General features: G+C 43.4%; 1 protein-coding gene across 2 annotated transcripts in view; it reads left to right on the top strand.

The window, feature by feature from the left end:
- Nucleotides 1–15,215, top strand: part of UBN2 (ubinuclein 2) — a 1,320,634-nt gene that overhangs the window by 726,459 nt on the left and 578,960 nt on the right. For both annotated transcript variants that reach the window (XM_069652705.1, XM_069652704.1), the window contains exons 11-12: nucleotides 12,115–12,258; nucleotides 12,436–12,486. In XM_069652705.1, the coding sequence (XP_069508806.1) occupies nucleotides 12,115–12,258; nucleotides 12,436–12,486 (195 nt within the window). The remainder of the gene's footprint in view (nucleotides 1–12,114; nucleotides 12,259–12,435; nucleotides 12,487–15,215) is intronic.

The following is a 15,215-nucleotide window of genomic DNA, read 5'->3' as shown; positions in this document are numbered from 1 at the left end:
CTTAGGAGACGCGTTCGTGGTAGAGTGGTCATTCCCACTGCTGTACGCGTTTCCTCCAGTCCCCGTCATCCCGCAAGTGCTGCGGAGGTTACGGAAGTTCGGTTCCCGGATGAACCTCATTGCTCCGGCGTGGGCTCGGGGGACGTGGTACCCGGACCTTCTCGACTTGTCCATCTGTCCTCCATGTCGTCTTCCCTACCAAGACGATCTGCTCTCACGGGAGGGGGGTCAGGTTCTCCATCCAGAGGTCAGATCCCTCAACCTTCATGCTTGGGTTCTGAAAGGTTGAGGTATAAGGATTGGGACTTCCCTGAAGACGTGATGGAGGTGTTGCTCTCGGCCCGAAGTCCAGCAGCAAAGTCTCTGTACCGTTGCCGTAAGTTCTGCGACTGGTGCAGAGTTCAGAATGTGGATCCTTTTGCATGTGACATCCCCATGGTTCTGTCCTTTTTACTTTCTTTGGCCCACCGGGGCTTGCAAGTGGGTACCATTAAACGTTTCAATCGTATAAAGAAGGGAACCCCCCTAGTTTTATACTTTGTCTGTTAGGGGTATATTAAGACTAAATTATAGAGAACAACAAAGTAATTGTCCTAATTTCTCTAGAACATCCCACTGATAATCACCAGAGCTATAGAAGATGTATCAAAAATATTTTTATTGAATCATTATATAAAAAATATCTAAAAAGTGAGAACATATTAAGAGACAAGAACAAAGTGCACATAATAATAATTAATTTACTAGTATAATTAATAGTTAATCACACAACAATGTCACTGTGACTTCGGGTTTTAACACTTGAGAAATTGTGATGACATATACAAGTGAAATATTAATCCCTCGCCGGGTTTCAAAAACAATTAAGAAAACACATATAGCTAGTACTATTTGTTACTAGTATTTTGCCTCGACATGTTTCAGTTCTGTACAATCATTATAGAACTTTCTTCAGGAGGAACTTGATTTTACTATGTCACTTCGACCTTGACAATGACTTCTTAAGAACAATAAAAGAAGATAATCTTGGTCCTGGTGTTTGCAGATTGATATGCTGGTGGGAGGAGAAAGGGGACAAACAAACACGGAGCGAAATTAGCCCGTTGTCTAAATTTTCAAACAAGTTAAAATACAGAGAAATTCTGTGTGTCTTGAGGTACAGAAATTGGTAATTTACCTCTTGACTGTGTGGTAAAAGGCTTCAAGCTTGTACTGGAGTTTCAAATAGACCAGTTTAGGCGTATCCAGAAGTTTTTCAGGGAAAGTCGACTGTAAACATACAGAGAAAAGACTTTAGAGGAGAACCCGAAAACGGGCTCTGTCGCTGTATATTTTTTTAGTGGATCTATAATTGTTTAAAAGAATATATACTCTCAGGATAAGGGATAAACATAGAAATTGACCTCAGGAAAATGGAAGAAGATATTAAAAAACTGACTGACTTAGATACCTTTAAGAAACAAATAGAAGAAATCGAAAAAGAAATGAAAACCTTCAAAGAAAACAATACAACGGAACGCATAACAAGATTAAAGAAAGATCTGACTAAATTCTCTCACGAGAGATCTTTTCCCTATACTGTAGAAGGCTATCAAAACCCGGCTGCTCAACAGGCTAATCGTATGAATAAATCACGCAGAGTACGTTTTCGGGGCACCTCCTACAGCTCGAGCAATGATAGCAATTCCAGCGACCCAGACGATCCGGGAGAAGGGAGCTCCGGAGGACAACGAGGAAGGGGACGTGGGAACACGAACCAAAAAAGAGGAAGAGGTAATCAGAATTACAATAAAGGGCGTTTTTTACACCAGGGCCCCCCCAGAGGAGCGTGGGGCGACAACTCGAAACAGACTCGGAGAGGGAATCGCTTCTAGTGAATTTATCTGACTACCCTTTAAATAACATCGAACAAAGGGTGCTAAATGAAGGATTAGGTTTTGTAATTACTAAGACACATGACCCCTTCCTTTTTCAAGTAGAATTCCAGAAATTGCTGCGCAAAATTCATGAGAGCAGATCGTCTCGGTAGGGAAGACGACGTGGAGGACAGATGGACAAGTCGAGAAGGTCCGGGTACCACGTCCCCCGAGCCCACGCCGGAGCAATGAGGATCATCCGGGAACCGAACTTCTGTAACCTCCGCAGCACTTGCGGGATGACGGGGACTGGAGGAAACACGTACAGCAGTGGGAATGACCACTCCACCACGAACGCGTCTCCTAAGGCTTCTTTTGGAGGAAATTTCCGCGAGCTTTGTTCTTGTCTCTTAACAAATATGTTCTCACTTTTAGATATATTTTATATAATGATTCAATAAAAATATTTTTGATACATCTTCTATAGCTCTGGTGATTATCAGTGGGATGTTCTAGAGAAATGAGGACGTTTACTTTGTTGTTTTCTCTAATTTACCATTAAAGGTTACCTGGCGGCGCTGTCCATCTTTAAGCGCTCGTCTGAAGAGTGTTCCTACTTTAAAATCCCTTTAATTTCAGTTTCTGAAAGGGCTCACTAATGTGTTCCCTCCGTCACCTTTCCTGGTGCCCGGTTGGGATTTAAACCTTGTTCTTAAGTTTCTTATGGGTGCTCCGTTTGAGCCTTTACATTCTTGCCCTTTGAGGCTGTTAACTCTGAAAACTGTGTTTTTAGTTGCGGTTACCTCCGCTCGCAGAGTGAGTGAGTTACAGGCACTTTCAGTTAAGCCACCCCTCATTGTATTTCACAAGGACAGGGTTGTCCTTGGAGTTCGTCCTTCTTTTCTTCCGAAGGTGGTTTCGGAATTTCATTTGAGCCAGAAGGTTGTTCTTCCGGCCTTCTATCCTCCTCCACATCCTGGTAAGGAAGAGGAGAGGCTCCATAGGCTTGATCCTAGGAGAGCTTTAAGCTTTTATGTTTCACGCATGTCCCGGGTCAGAGTGGATGATCAACTCTTTATTGGTTACGCTGGAAAGCGCTTGGGACAAGCTGTGACGAAACAGACTTTGTCTCGCTGGATTATTTTGGCCATCTCAGAGTGTTACCGGTTGGCGGGTAAGGACCCACCGGCTGGCTTGCGGGCCCATTCTACCAGGGGTATGGCTGCATCTATTGCCCTGCAGAGGGGTGTTCCTATTCGCAACATCTGTGATGCAGCCACCTGGGCTTCAGTACATACATTTGTACGCCACTATTCCCTGGATTCCATCCGAGGACAGGATCTGGCCTTTGGCAAGGCGGTCCTTTGCTCTACTATTTGATTGGCAATTCTAAATTTTGATTCTAAATTCTTTCCCTCCTCCTTGCTTTGGTACTGCTTTGGGAGTCTGTCATAGATATGGAATACGTCGGAGGACCCAATCCCCTCGAAGAACAAGTTACTTTCTTACCTGGTAACGTTCTTTCGATGGGATGGTCCGACGACGTATTCCATATCGCTCCCTCCCTACCTTCCCCGCAGCAGAATTTCTTTTGTGATTGCAGCTTATGTTCCGCAAGGCTTTGGGTCTGACTGGCAGTGGACTAATGTCACAAGTTCTGGGGGAAAAAAACTACAACTGAGGCTACGGGCGTCGTGCTTCCTACTTATCACATCGGATGACGTCGGAGGAGGTCCTCGACGACGGCGCATCGACGCAGGACGCAGACGCCGAAATAAGTTTCCGAAGCAGCACAGCTGTGGTGATTACCTGTCATAGATATGGAATACGTCGTCGGACCATCCCATCGAAAGAACGTTACCAGGTAAGAAAGTAACTTGTTCTTCTCACCCAGCACCTGGAGGGGACCTAAATGTGGTTTTCACCAGGCTCATGGGAGCTCCCTTTGAGCCTATGCATAAAGCAAGTCTAAAAGACCTGACTTATAAAACGGCCTTCCTAGTGGCCATCACTACAGGCACTTTCTGTTCTAGACCCCTTTGTTACAGTCCACAAAGATAAGGTAGTTCTGCGCACACATCCCAGATTTGCGCCTACATTCATCTCAAAGTTCCATGTGAGCCAATCAATCGAACTACCCACTTTCTTCCAGAACCCTACTAGCATGGCCGAAAGAAGCCTACACACACTGTGTGCGCAGGGCAGTCATGTTCTACCTGGAAAGAACTAAACCACTGAGGAAAACAAAGCAATTCTTCGTTTCAGTGGTAGCTGGTAGAGAAGGGGATCCTGTCTCTAAATCAGCTATCTCAAGGTGGATTGTCAAATGCATCACACTGTGTTTCTCTCTTGCTAAGAGATAACTGCCCTTCAAGCCTAGAGCACATTCTAATCTGGGCACTGGGGTATCCGTAGCATTCATTGCAGATGTTCCTCTTGAGTCCATTTGCAAAGCGGCAACCTGGAGTTCTGTACACACCTTTTATAAAACACTATTGCCTAGACACTCATTCTAGGTCTGATTCTTAGGTGGGACAAGCAGTACCAAGACATCTTTTCTCTACTGTTCCTTCTTACAACCCACCTCCAACTCCGGGTACTGCTCGCTAATCTACACAAAGTATTTGATTCTAAGCAGATTAACAAGCATCAGAAGACATGCGTTACTTACCGTAATAGCATTTCTGATGATTGCATCTGCTTGGATTCACATGCGCCCTCCCTACCTCCCCGCTCGGGGTGGAAGGAACATAGACGCCTTACTACTTTCTCTCTTTATGTACTCACTCACTATAGCCTTGGGCTCGCTCATGGCAGAAAAACTACAATCTGAGGGACCTCGGCGCGTGAGGGATTTTGGGTACACTTCACGTCACGATAGGGATAGTGTTACAGACACGCCTATGCCGACGTCCCCTTACGGACGTCGGTTACGGACTATATGCAAAGCATGTGAATCTAAGCAGATAAAATCATCAGAAATGCTATTACGGTAAGTAATGCATGTCATATGAGGAACTCTCCCCTGGATCCCTCACTGGCTTATGGGTAACCACAATGATGTTGCTTAACATAGAATCCAAAAGTATTTCACCTCTAGTACTTCATTAAAAACCTTGGCCCAATAGGGGGCCAGGAGAGACCGATACATCTTGTAGGATTTCACAGGAAAAACATCTTCTTCGGGAGTGGTTCCTGATTTCAATCCCTTAATCATGAGGGCCACCTCCTCTCGGGTAATCAGGCCACCCATACCGTCAGCTGTGAGATTGGATAATCCCGGCATTCATAGAGAGCCAATGAATCAGGACATCTGAGGGCAGAAGAGGATTCTTTGAGGAGGAGATCCTCAATTAAGGTGTGTGGCCAAAGTGCAGAGAGGATGGGGACTGGACAAATTGCTTTGCAGTGGAAGCTATGCAGGATGGATGGGGAGGGAGCACTGCAATCATTCCTTTCTGTGTGCCCCTCCCTGCCAGCTGGGGTTGATGCCTATGATGATGACTCGCTGTCTCTCCTTTAGTTTCTTCACGGTAGGCATCAACCTCCTCATGCAGTCTTTTAACTCCACATAGCCGTGTGGTTAAAAGGCAATCTGTGGGGGTGGTGCTTTGATTAAGCAACAAAAGGTGAGGCGGACACTTTCTGATCATTGCTTTTGGTGCTCCTGTCTCTCCTTTTTTCTTATCGGAAGCAGTGATCCCCACAGGCAGCCCTTTAACCATGCAGCACTGTGGACTGAAATGGCTGCTTGGAGGGGTTGGTGAAGATTGTTCTAGCTGGGGGTAGGGGAGGGGGGGTGGAGGGAGGCCGGCAGAGCCCTGCCTCGAAGTCTTTTTGGAGTCTGCCAAGGCTCTGCCCTAGCTAGCCTCAGGCCACTTAAAGTCCTGGTTCCCGCCATTCCTGCTCCTTTTTTGTTGTTGTTGAGGAGGAAGGTGAAGCAGAATGGAGCAACTATGATCTTGAACTCAATGGTCTGGGTTCCGAGTACATGGGTACCAGTCATGGTGGTCATGTTGCGGAGCCCTCCTTGCAGGAACTGTTGGTTCAGGCTTCCCAATGTCATGATGCTGTAACTTCATGCATGTCTATTGTGAAGTTCAGGTACAAGCATTGTCTTTCTGAGGAGATCTTTGGTGAGATGTTCTCTGCTGAGCACTCATCTACTAACTCATGTATACTTGTCACAGGAGCAAGTTTGACATTTGATGTTGAGATGTGACTTGACACTTTTTGTTCCACTGGCACAAGTTAGATTTTCTGTTGTCTCTAGCCGAGTCTGGTTCGAATGTTACCATCAATGGTTATTTGGCAACTGGATGTGTTTTTAAGAGATCCCCAGAGTATTGTTCCTATTTTGCTGTTCCTATGTTGTAATTTCTTAAAGGTCTCATTAATGATGTCCCTCAAACCTTTTGTGGTCAGTCATTGGGATTGAAATCTAGTTTTTGACGGCAAACTCGAGTCCATGCATGCATGGTCACTTAAAACACCTTTCGTTGAAATTAACTGTCTTGTGGCTCTTAAATTAGTTAAGGTGGTGTCCGAACTATAGGCTCTTTCGTTACCACACACTGTTTACAGTTTTCTTTAAAATAAGGTTACCCTGAGATTTGAAAACATATTCAATGGGGAATCAAACCTTTTCTGTGTGCTAGTGGCTGGTATTTCCTTTTACGTAGTGTCGCAGGGAAACCCAGATCATGTGGCCATCCCCCAAATGACCCAATACTGAACTCGCCAACTTTAGAGCACTAGATTTCAACCAGTGCACACATCACTAATTGGCCAATAATATTGTCCATTAAATAATTATGAATTCAATCCTCTAATTTGTTAGTTCCTTTAGCCGAAAAGTGTTTCAAGCTTTTAGCTCTTGCTCTGGGCTCTTGACAACAAAATCAATAATTTCTATAATGTAGTTAAATTAGATCAAATGTATGTTAGTTAACATGCATGAAATGATGGTATAAACCAAATCATAAAAGCATCCCATGCCATCATAGATTAGAAAAAATCCAATTTGTGTGTGTGTAATGATCAATGTTTCCCTGCTTTACCTGATATTTTCTATTCTTATGGCATGGGGTGCTTTTATGATTTGGTTTATTCTTTTTATACCATCATTTCATGCATGTTAACTAACATACTTTTGATCTAATTGAACCGCATTATGGAAATGATTGATTGAGTTAAGGGCCCTGAGGAAGAGCTAAAAGATTGAAACGCGTGTCGGTTCAAGGAACTAACAATTAAATTAGAGGATTGAATTCATAATGATTTAATGGACTGTATTATTGGCCAAATAGTGAGCGCTGATTCAAACCTAGTGTCCCAAAGTTACCCTGAGATTTGGCTCACCTTTTTCTCTCGTATGTGGTATCTGAATTTCATTTGCGACAGCAAATTCATCTTGCCGTGTTTCTTTTCTATGCCTCATCAATCAACAGGGGTAAAGAGTTAATCTTTGTCTGGATCCCAGAAAGGCTCATGAGTGTCATCTCTCCAGAACTAATGAATACAGTATTGATGATCAGATTTTTGTGGGATTTGCTGGCCCGAAAAAGAGACGGTGCTATAACTAGACAGATCATCTCTAGATGTATTGTCTTCTTTATAAGTACTTGCTACAAATTGGCCCACAAGGGATTGGTGGTAGGACTTGTTTCAGACTGTCCTGAAATTAAATGTGCGCACTCTGTCTTCAACAGTGCAGTATACCTTTACTCAACACTATTATTTGGACTCGCTGGCTATGTTGCTCAAGTATGTAGATAGGTACTCCAGAATTTCTTCACATAATTTCATTTGGACTGCTCCCAATTCTGGCTTCTAGGTGTGGTATGGCCTGGGTAGCCTTTCATAGAATAAGGAATCTGTGGGAGTAATGTATGCTTTTGAAGAACAAATTACTTACCTTATGTAATGTTCTTTGTTACAGATGTACTTATCCCTCCCCATGGTTCATCTTCTCGCGGACTCTTACTCCACAAACTAACCTAAATTGATATTTTTATAATAACCACCCACCTTTTTGTAAGCCTCATGAGCGATTGTTCTGCCATTCCTCCTGGGTGTATAAAGGGGAGAAACTGAGTTAAATGATACTTGCCACTCTGACTATATTTGGGTAAGACACCAAGGAACAGTGGTGGGGCGGTCTTGTAAATTTATGTTGCCACCAGGTGGCTGGAGAAAGTCTCCAAACTATGGCTGAAGTGGTTTTCATAAAATGAGGAATCTTTGGGAGGAATTACTTAAGCCATCAGAACATTACCGCATGTAAGTAAATTGTTCTTCGAATGGATTGGTTCCTCCAGCTATCCCTCATCTTTGATATCTCCAATATCTAGCTTCAGCTGTTTACGAAAAACATTCAGGCCGAGGGCGCTGTGTGTCGATGCAGTCGACTTGATGTCCCTCGACTGCCTCCGTGTCGAGGATGATGTCACCGAAGGTATATATAGCATGCGCAGCATCCGTTGGCTTCAGTTCTGTTTTTCCGAGTGAACTACGACACGCTTCATATATTTCTTTGAAAATTGTCAACAATGTCTTCGGCTCCGACAACCCCAAAGGCCGGGTTTAACACATGCCAAGACCGCAACGCAAAAATGTCGCTGATGGACCCAGATCGGGTGTGCTTGTGGTGTCTCGATGGTGGAGCACAAGAACTCGACCTGCCAGAAGTGTCAGTCGATGACTGGAAAAGCTCTGAAGGAGCGTAAAGGGAAATTGGCGGTAGGTAGAATCCTCAAAAAATCCCAGTTGAAAAAAACATTCTTCTGATGAAGCGAGAGACGAGACTCCTCGATGTAAGAAAACTAAAAGGTCCTGGTCACGGAGTGGCTCCAACCACTCGTTGTTGATGAAATAGAAGAAAAGGCATCATAAATTTTGTCTTCTTCGTCAGACTCCTCCCCAGCGAGGACTGCATCTTGCCTCACTAAGGCCTCTACTCAGGCTTAATGGGAATCATTCAGGCAGGAAATGCTAACAAATTTCGAGAGCCAGAATCCCTCCAAGCAAGTAGGCCATGCTCCTAATGCGCCTTCTGTAGCCAGTAAGGAAATGGCTTGCTCCAAATCCTGTGCGCCTTCAAGCCTGGGACGAAGGCCAGATTCTCACCGAGAGCCGTTGATGCCTCGACACAATGAAAAGTCATTGAAGAATCCTTCGAGCCTTTGAAGTCCATCACGGACAAGTCAGTTATCGGCGCTAGTGGCGCCATCGACGCCCAAGACGTTCTTATTGAAGACATAGACGACTCCATCGGCATCTCGCTTGAAACCATCGAAGCCATGAATGCCTTTACCATTAAGTCAAAAAACCTTCACACCTTTGCCTAGAAGTAATTTTTTTCAATCATTCACATCCATTTATGAAAACAATGAGCCTTCAGATGACACTGATCCGCCTTTTGGATTGCAATATGTAATTCCTAATGTCCATGATAGCTTTATATCAGAGGAATCTAGGTTGCAGGATCTATGTGAATATTTACAGTCAGACAGTGGGGTGGACACTTCACCAGAGTTGGATTTTGGTAAGCCAAAACCAGATGATCACGTAGATGCATTTTACAGACAATGATCAGGGTCACTGATTTTATGTGATGTTCCGATTGAACATGATGACCTCATGGATGTCCTGGACAAAGGTCCTCAAAGGGATCCTATCCTACCTTCTCATGTCGCTCTACAAAAGAGATTAAGTGCAAATTGTGAAGCACCAGAATCAAGTCCGGCAGTCAATAAAAATTTGACAAAAAATATAAGCCATTAAGTAGTGAACCCAGCTACTTGTCAAAACATCCTACCCCGTGAAGTCTGGTGGTGCAAGCAGCAACCGCTACCTTCAAGCAGGCTGCATATCCGACCATCCCACCAGATCGGGATTATAAGCGTATAGCCACCTGATCAAGGAAAGTCTTTTTATGCTGGGAGCATGGCTCTCAAATTAGCCAACTCTACATGTGCCCTTGTGAAATGTACCCGCACCTTATGGGACTGTACATCCATGACGGCTGAACATATTCCCAAAGGGGAAGAAACGGACTGCTTCTTGGCCGTTGTAAAAGATGGCAAAGAAGCCATGTGTGAGTCTCTTCAGTCGGGTTTGGATTGTGCTGACAGTATCAGCAGAGCCATGGCGGCAAGCACCGTGATATGCAGGTTGACGTGGTTGAAGATGTCTGGATTTGCACCGGACGTGCAGTCTAGACACCTTAAGATGCTTTTTGACTGGTCTCATCTTTTTGGCAGCAAGGCTGATGAAAGCCTTGAGAAGCTGCAGACCTCGAAGGCGGCAGCCAAGTCCACCAGTCCCTGTCATTCCTCACATGATCAGGAGGTTGAGAAAGTTAGGGAAATCCATTATCTTAATCGCCCCGGATTGGGCCAGGAGGACGTGGCACCTGGACCTTCTGGATATGTCTATCTGCCCTCTGATACGTCTGCCACAAAGAGAGGACCTTCTCTCGCGAGAGGAGGGTTGGGTTCTCCGTCCAGATGTCAAGGCACTCAGCCTTCATGCATGGTTTCTGAGAGGCTGAGGTATAAGGATTGGGACCTCCCAGACAACGTAATGAAGCTTTTGCTTTCAGCCAGAAGGCCAGCAACGAAGTCTTTGTACCGCTGCCGTTGGAATAAATTCTGCAGCAGCTGCATGGATAAGAATGTGGACCCTTTTCTATGCAAAACACTGGAGGCGTTATCTTTTCTGCTGTATTTTGCCAATCTGGGGCTTCAGGTTGGGACCATTAAAGGTTATTTGGCTGCGCTTTCCATCTTCAAGCGCTCGTCTGAGGAAACATCTTATTTTAAAATTCCTTTCTTGATGCAATTTCTAAAGGGATTCACTAATGTGTGCCCTCCATCTTCGTGGGACCTTGTTTTAAAGTTTGTGTGCACCATTTGAACCACTCCATTAATGTCCCTTAAGACTACAAACATTCAAAACCATCCTGTTAATAACGTTAACATAACCCCGTAGGGTGAGTTGCAGGCACTATCTTCTAAACCACCTTTTTACGGTCTTTCAGAAGGACAAGGTTGTCCTTGAGGTCAAACCTTCATTCCTATCCAAGATTTTATCGGATTTACATTTGGGACAAAAGATAGTATTGCCTAATTACCCTCCACCTCATCCGATCAGGGAAGAGGCGAGGCGACACAAACTCGACCCACGAAGGGCTCTGAGTTTCTACATTTCAAGGATGTCAACGTTTCGTTCAGATGACCAACTGTTCATAGGGTACACGGGTCATAGACTGGGACAGGCTTTAACTACGCAAACCTTGTCCAGATGGATTATTTTGGCTATTACTGAATGCTGTAGGCTGGCCGGAAAGATCGCCCAGAAGGCTTGACAGCCCATTCCACTAGGGGGATGGCTACTACTTCTGCTCTGCAAAGAGGTGTTCAAAAAAAAAATATTTGTGAGGCAGCCACTTGGTATACCATTCACACACACATTTACAAATCATTACTGCTTTGATTCCACCTTAAGCCAGGAAGGAACCTTTGGGAAAGCAGTTCTTCATTCGGTTCACAACATCCCCTTAATGACAACATTCTTACTCCCTCTGCCAAAACTAATACTGCTTTGGCAGTCTATCAAAGATGAGGAATATGTGGGAGGACACCATCCATTCAAAGAACAAGTTAATTACCCCTGGTAACGTTCTTTCGACTGGATGTTCCTCCCACTTATTACTCATCGCCCCTCCCACTCTACCACGCAGTAAAATGTTGATGTTATTGCAATTTTACCCTCCTTCAGAGTCTAGTATGGTCTAAACCAGTTCAATGCTGATAGTTCTACTGTAATAATGACAAGAACCAACGGGTGCTGCGCGTGCTATATATACCTTCGGTTACATCATCCTCGAGAAGGAGGCCCTCGAGGGATATTGGATCGACACACAGCACCCTCTGGGGAATTATTTTTCGGAAGTTGGATATTGGAGGTATCAAAGATGACGAATACGTGGGAGGAATATCCAGTCGAAAGAACGTTACCAGAGGCAATTAATTTGTTCTTCTACAGTCTTGTTGCTCTGCTCCCCAGTTGTATGTTGAGGTCCCTATGAACAAAAACCTTGCATGCTAGAAAACGTTCTTTAAATAAATATTTAAAGTATTCTACAACCCCATTAGTCTTCATCATGGCTCCTGCCCCGTTATGTAAGGAACTAATCAAGAACTTTAACTATTGCTCCACATTTTTTCATGTACTTTCGTACGCCCCTTTTCAGGTCTCTGCTGTGCAACCTGGTGAAAATCAAGCTAGGATGCTATGAACTAGAGCCCACCAAGAGCCAATCGGCGGAAGACTACCTCAAAAACTTCATGGAGACAGAGGTGAAACCCCTGTGGCCCAAGGGCTGGATGCAGGCCAGGTATATGTCCTTGTTTGTCTAGTGATGTTTATTTCAATTTAATCCTTATTTGTAGCTTGTAGGAATGTGCTCCTTAGTGCTGCCCTGTGTTTTAATTTTAGGCAGTGTCATTCTGTTTTTAAAAGTAGGACATTGTTGACCTTGTTTCATAATTTATGGACGTTTGTGTATTTTCAGGATGCTTTTTAAAGAAAGTCGAAGTGTTCATAACCATCTCACTTCTTCTACGTAAGTACAAAGCTGCACTATGTCTGGACATTTTCATTTTAACTGAAATGTAAAGGGATATCCTCTGTTGATGTCTGTGTAAGCAACTTTATGAAGTTCAGAGCTTTGTTTGGAGGTGAAGAAAATATGTTTAATTTCTTAGCATGGTTATGCTCTGCAAATCTATCCTTATGTCAGCCCTGAGGGGACATCTTATAACTTAATTTGTCAGCATTGCTATTCTCTCTGTAATCCTTCTTGATATTGGTTATATTTTGCAAGCATTCGAATATGAGGAGGATACCCACATTGGTAAAGGGAAACCTCCTATGCTTAAAGTTCCTGTAACCAACTTCAGAGGTGGCCTATTGCTGAGGTGAGATCAAAAGGTTTTAACCGATTGGGAGAGGTAAGTAATTCTTTATTTCGGAATAACAAGAATCCATAAAAGATACAACATACACAACCATTAGACACAATCAATTAAAATACAAACCTACGATCATGATTCATTCATTACAATATTATTGCATAACTCAATTTCATGCTACTAAAAAGAGTAAAAAGATTAATAAAACTTGCTACAATGGTTACATAGCTGTTATCCCAACTCTGAAAGATAAAAACTTAAATTAATTTGCGACTCGAGGGACCCAAAATGCATCCTAGTATTGGGTGCTGTTTAGTACTTCCAGTTTGACCAAACAAGATCTTCCTTTGTGTCATTTGATGATATTCTCAATTCTCTGGTTGTGGGTTGCATTAGCTCTTCCGTATCTCTAGTGTCATTTACCCACTCTGTTAGTCTCTTTGTGAGGAAGTGACATCTGCCCTTTTCTATTATTACTAACGGTTCCTCAAACATACTACTGCTATTCGCTTTCTCCAGCATTTTCTTTACATTTCCATGCCAGCCTATTTTATTAGCACCCCTTTTCCCCAATACATCATTTAGTAATTTGTGTCAGCCCCGCCTTTTGATTAGACCATACACGCAGCCCTAGCCTACAGGGTTCCAGGACCAATTGGTCCTCTAAAAAGGTCTAACCTAGCTCCCTGCGGGAGGCGCAAGTTGGTGCAGACACGGGTAAGCCCTGCAGTGATTTCACAAACTTGTTTTCCTCTTTTTGCAATGTACAGACTCGATACCCCCAAATTGCAGCACCATATTTAATTGCTCCTATAATGTGGGAATTATAGGCCTTTTCCACTATACAAAGTGGCTGTTATTTGTGCTGCTTCATAAATCTGAAAATACAGTCAATTGATTTTTTCCTCACAGGGACCTCTGTCTGTACATGAGACTGCCCAGTAAACTTCTCATTGAAATGTACCGCAAAATAGTCAAATTGGGTCACTCTTGTGTGTCAGTATATCAGTTCTTGTTTTATGTACAGACAGTGAGCAACTATCATATTCACATTTAAACACTGTTCCATTGTCCCTAGTTTGGGGCGCAAGCCCAGTTGGATTGGGGATACGATTTCATTAGTTGTGACCCACTCTAATTTATAGAGTAGGCACTTCCCAAACATTTTAAAACTGGTATTTGAGAGATATAGGCCGGTATGATTGTGGCTTTTTTCTACAACCTTTTTTTGTAGATTGGGACGATTATAGCGCTTCGCCATTCCCTTGGTATCAATTTTGTACTCATTATTGCATTAAGCAATATTGTTAGAACAGGTCCCCATAATTCATTGTTTCTTTGTAAAACTCAGACGGTATTCCATCACTACCAGGCGCATGCCTTCTTTTGGCAAATTGAGTTGCTTTTGTCACCTCTATAAGTAACAAGAAAACATCACCCCTAGCATTGTCCACAATTCTCTGGTTTACCAACTGGGCATATATCACATTTATATTCCCCCCCCCCCCTCTATTTTATAGACCTTACTAAAATGGTCCACCCATAACTGGTCTTGAATACCAGATTCCAAACCAGTAAATTGCTCGCTATATGCAGGGCGACCATTAACCTCTTTCCAGAAGCTACAAGAATAATTATTTTTACTTGCCATTTCTAGCCTATTCCATACTGGATTGTCTAGCTCTATCTTGCTTTTCTTAATCTTGTCTTTATAATTTGCCTTTGCCTGTACAATCTCCTTCTTCAAGGACTGTGGATTTTTGAGTATGCTTAGTAGGTACGCCTTGGCCGATCTACAATATTTGTCAAGCCATCCCACCTTCGGTCTCTTTTTCACTTATGACACACCTCTCCCCATGCATCCCTCTTCAATGTTCCCCATCAAATGCATAAATGTTTGTACTATTTCACAGGGGTTAGTATCTGGGTTCAACAGTGTCTCAATTAGGGCCATATTAGCAGTCAAAATTATTTTCCCCAACAGATCATTTGTCAAGTTATTCCATCTCAATCTTTAAGTGCTAGTGCCGTCACAGCAATTTTCTGTGATGTGATCAAATTGATTACCTCTCCACCTAGAACCCGGCCATTTTAGTACTAGGTCCAGAGTATAATGGTCACTATATAGATCATCCCTTATTCAAAAGTCCTTCACATATCCCCATATGTTACCAGATACAAGGAAATAATCTTTGGTCGACCTGCCTCTCGTGATTCTAAATGTGATCGCACCAGGGATATACCACTAGTATATACCATTAGTTGATTTAAGTCCTGTCTCCATCAACTATTGCCAAAATCAAATCCCTGCACCACACATCCTCTTAGCCATCATTTGTGGGGGAGGGACACCTAATACCCCATCTTCATCCAGGTCATA

Source organism: Ambystoma mexicanum, chromosome 3p (assembly GCF_040938575.1).
Source record: "Ambystoma mexicanum isolate Mex_15411 chromosome 3p, UKY_AmexF1_1, whole genome shotgun sequence".
Taxonomy (NCBI): domain Eukaryota; kingdom Metazoa; phylum Chordata; class Amphibia; order Caudata; family Ambystomatidae; genus Ambystoma; species Ambystoma mexicanum.
The sequence above is the reverse complement of the archived record's forward strand: the minus strand, read 5'-3'. Positions and strand labels throughout refer to the sequence as shown.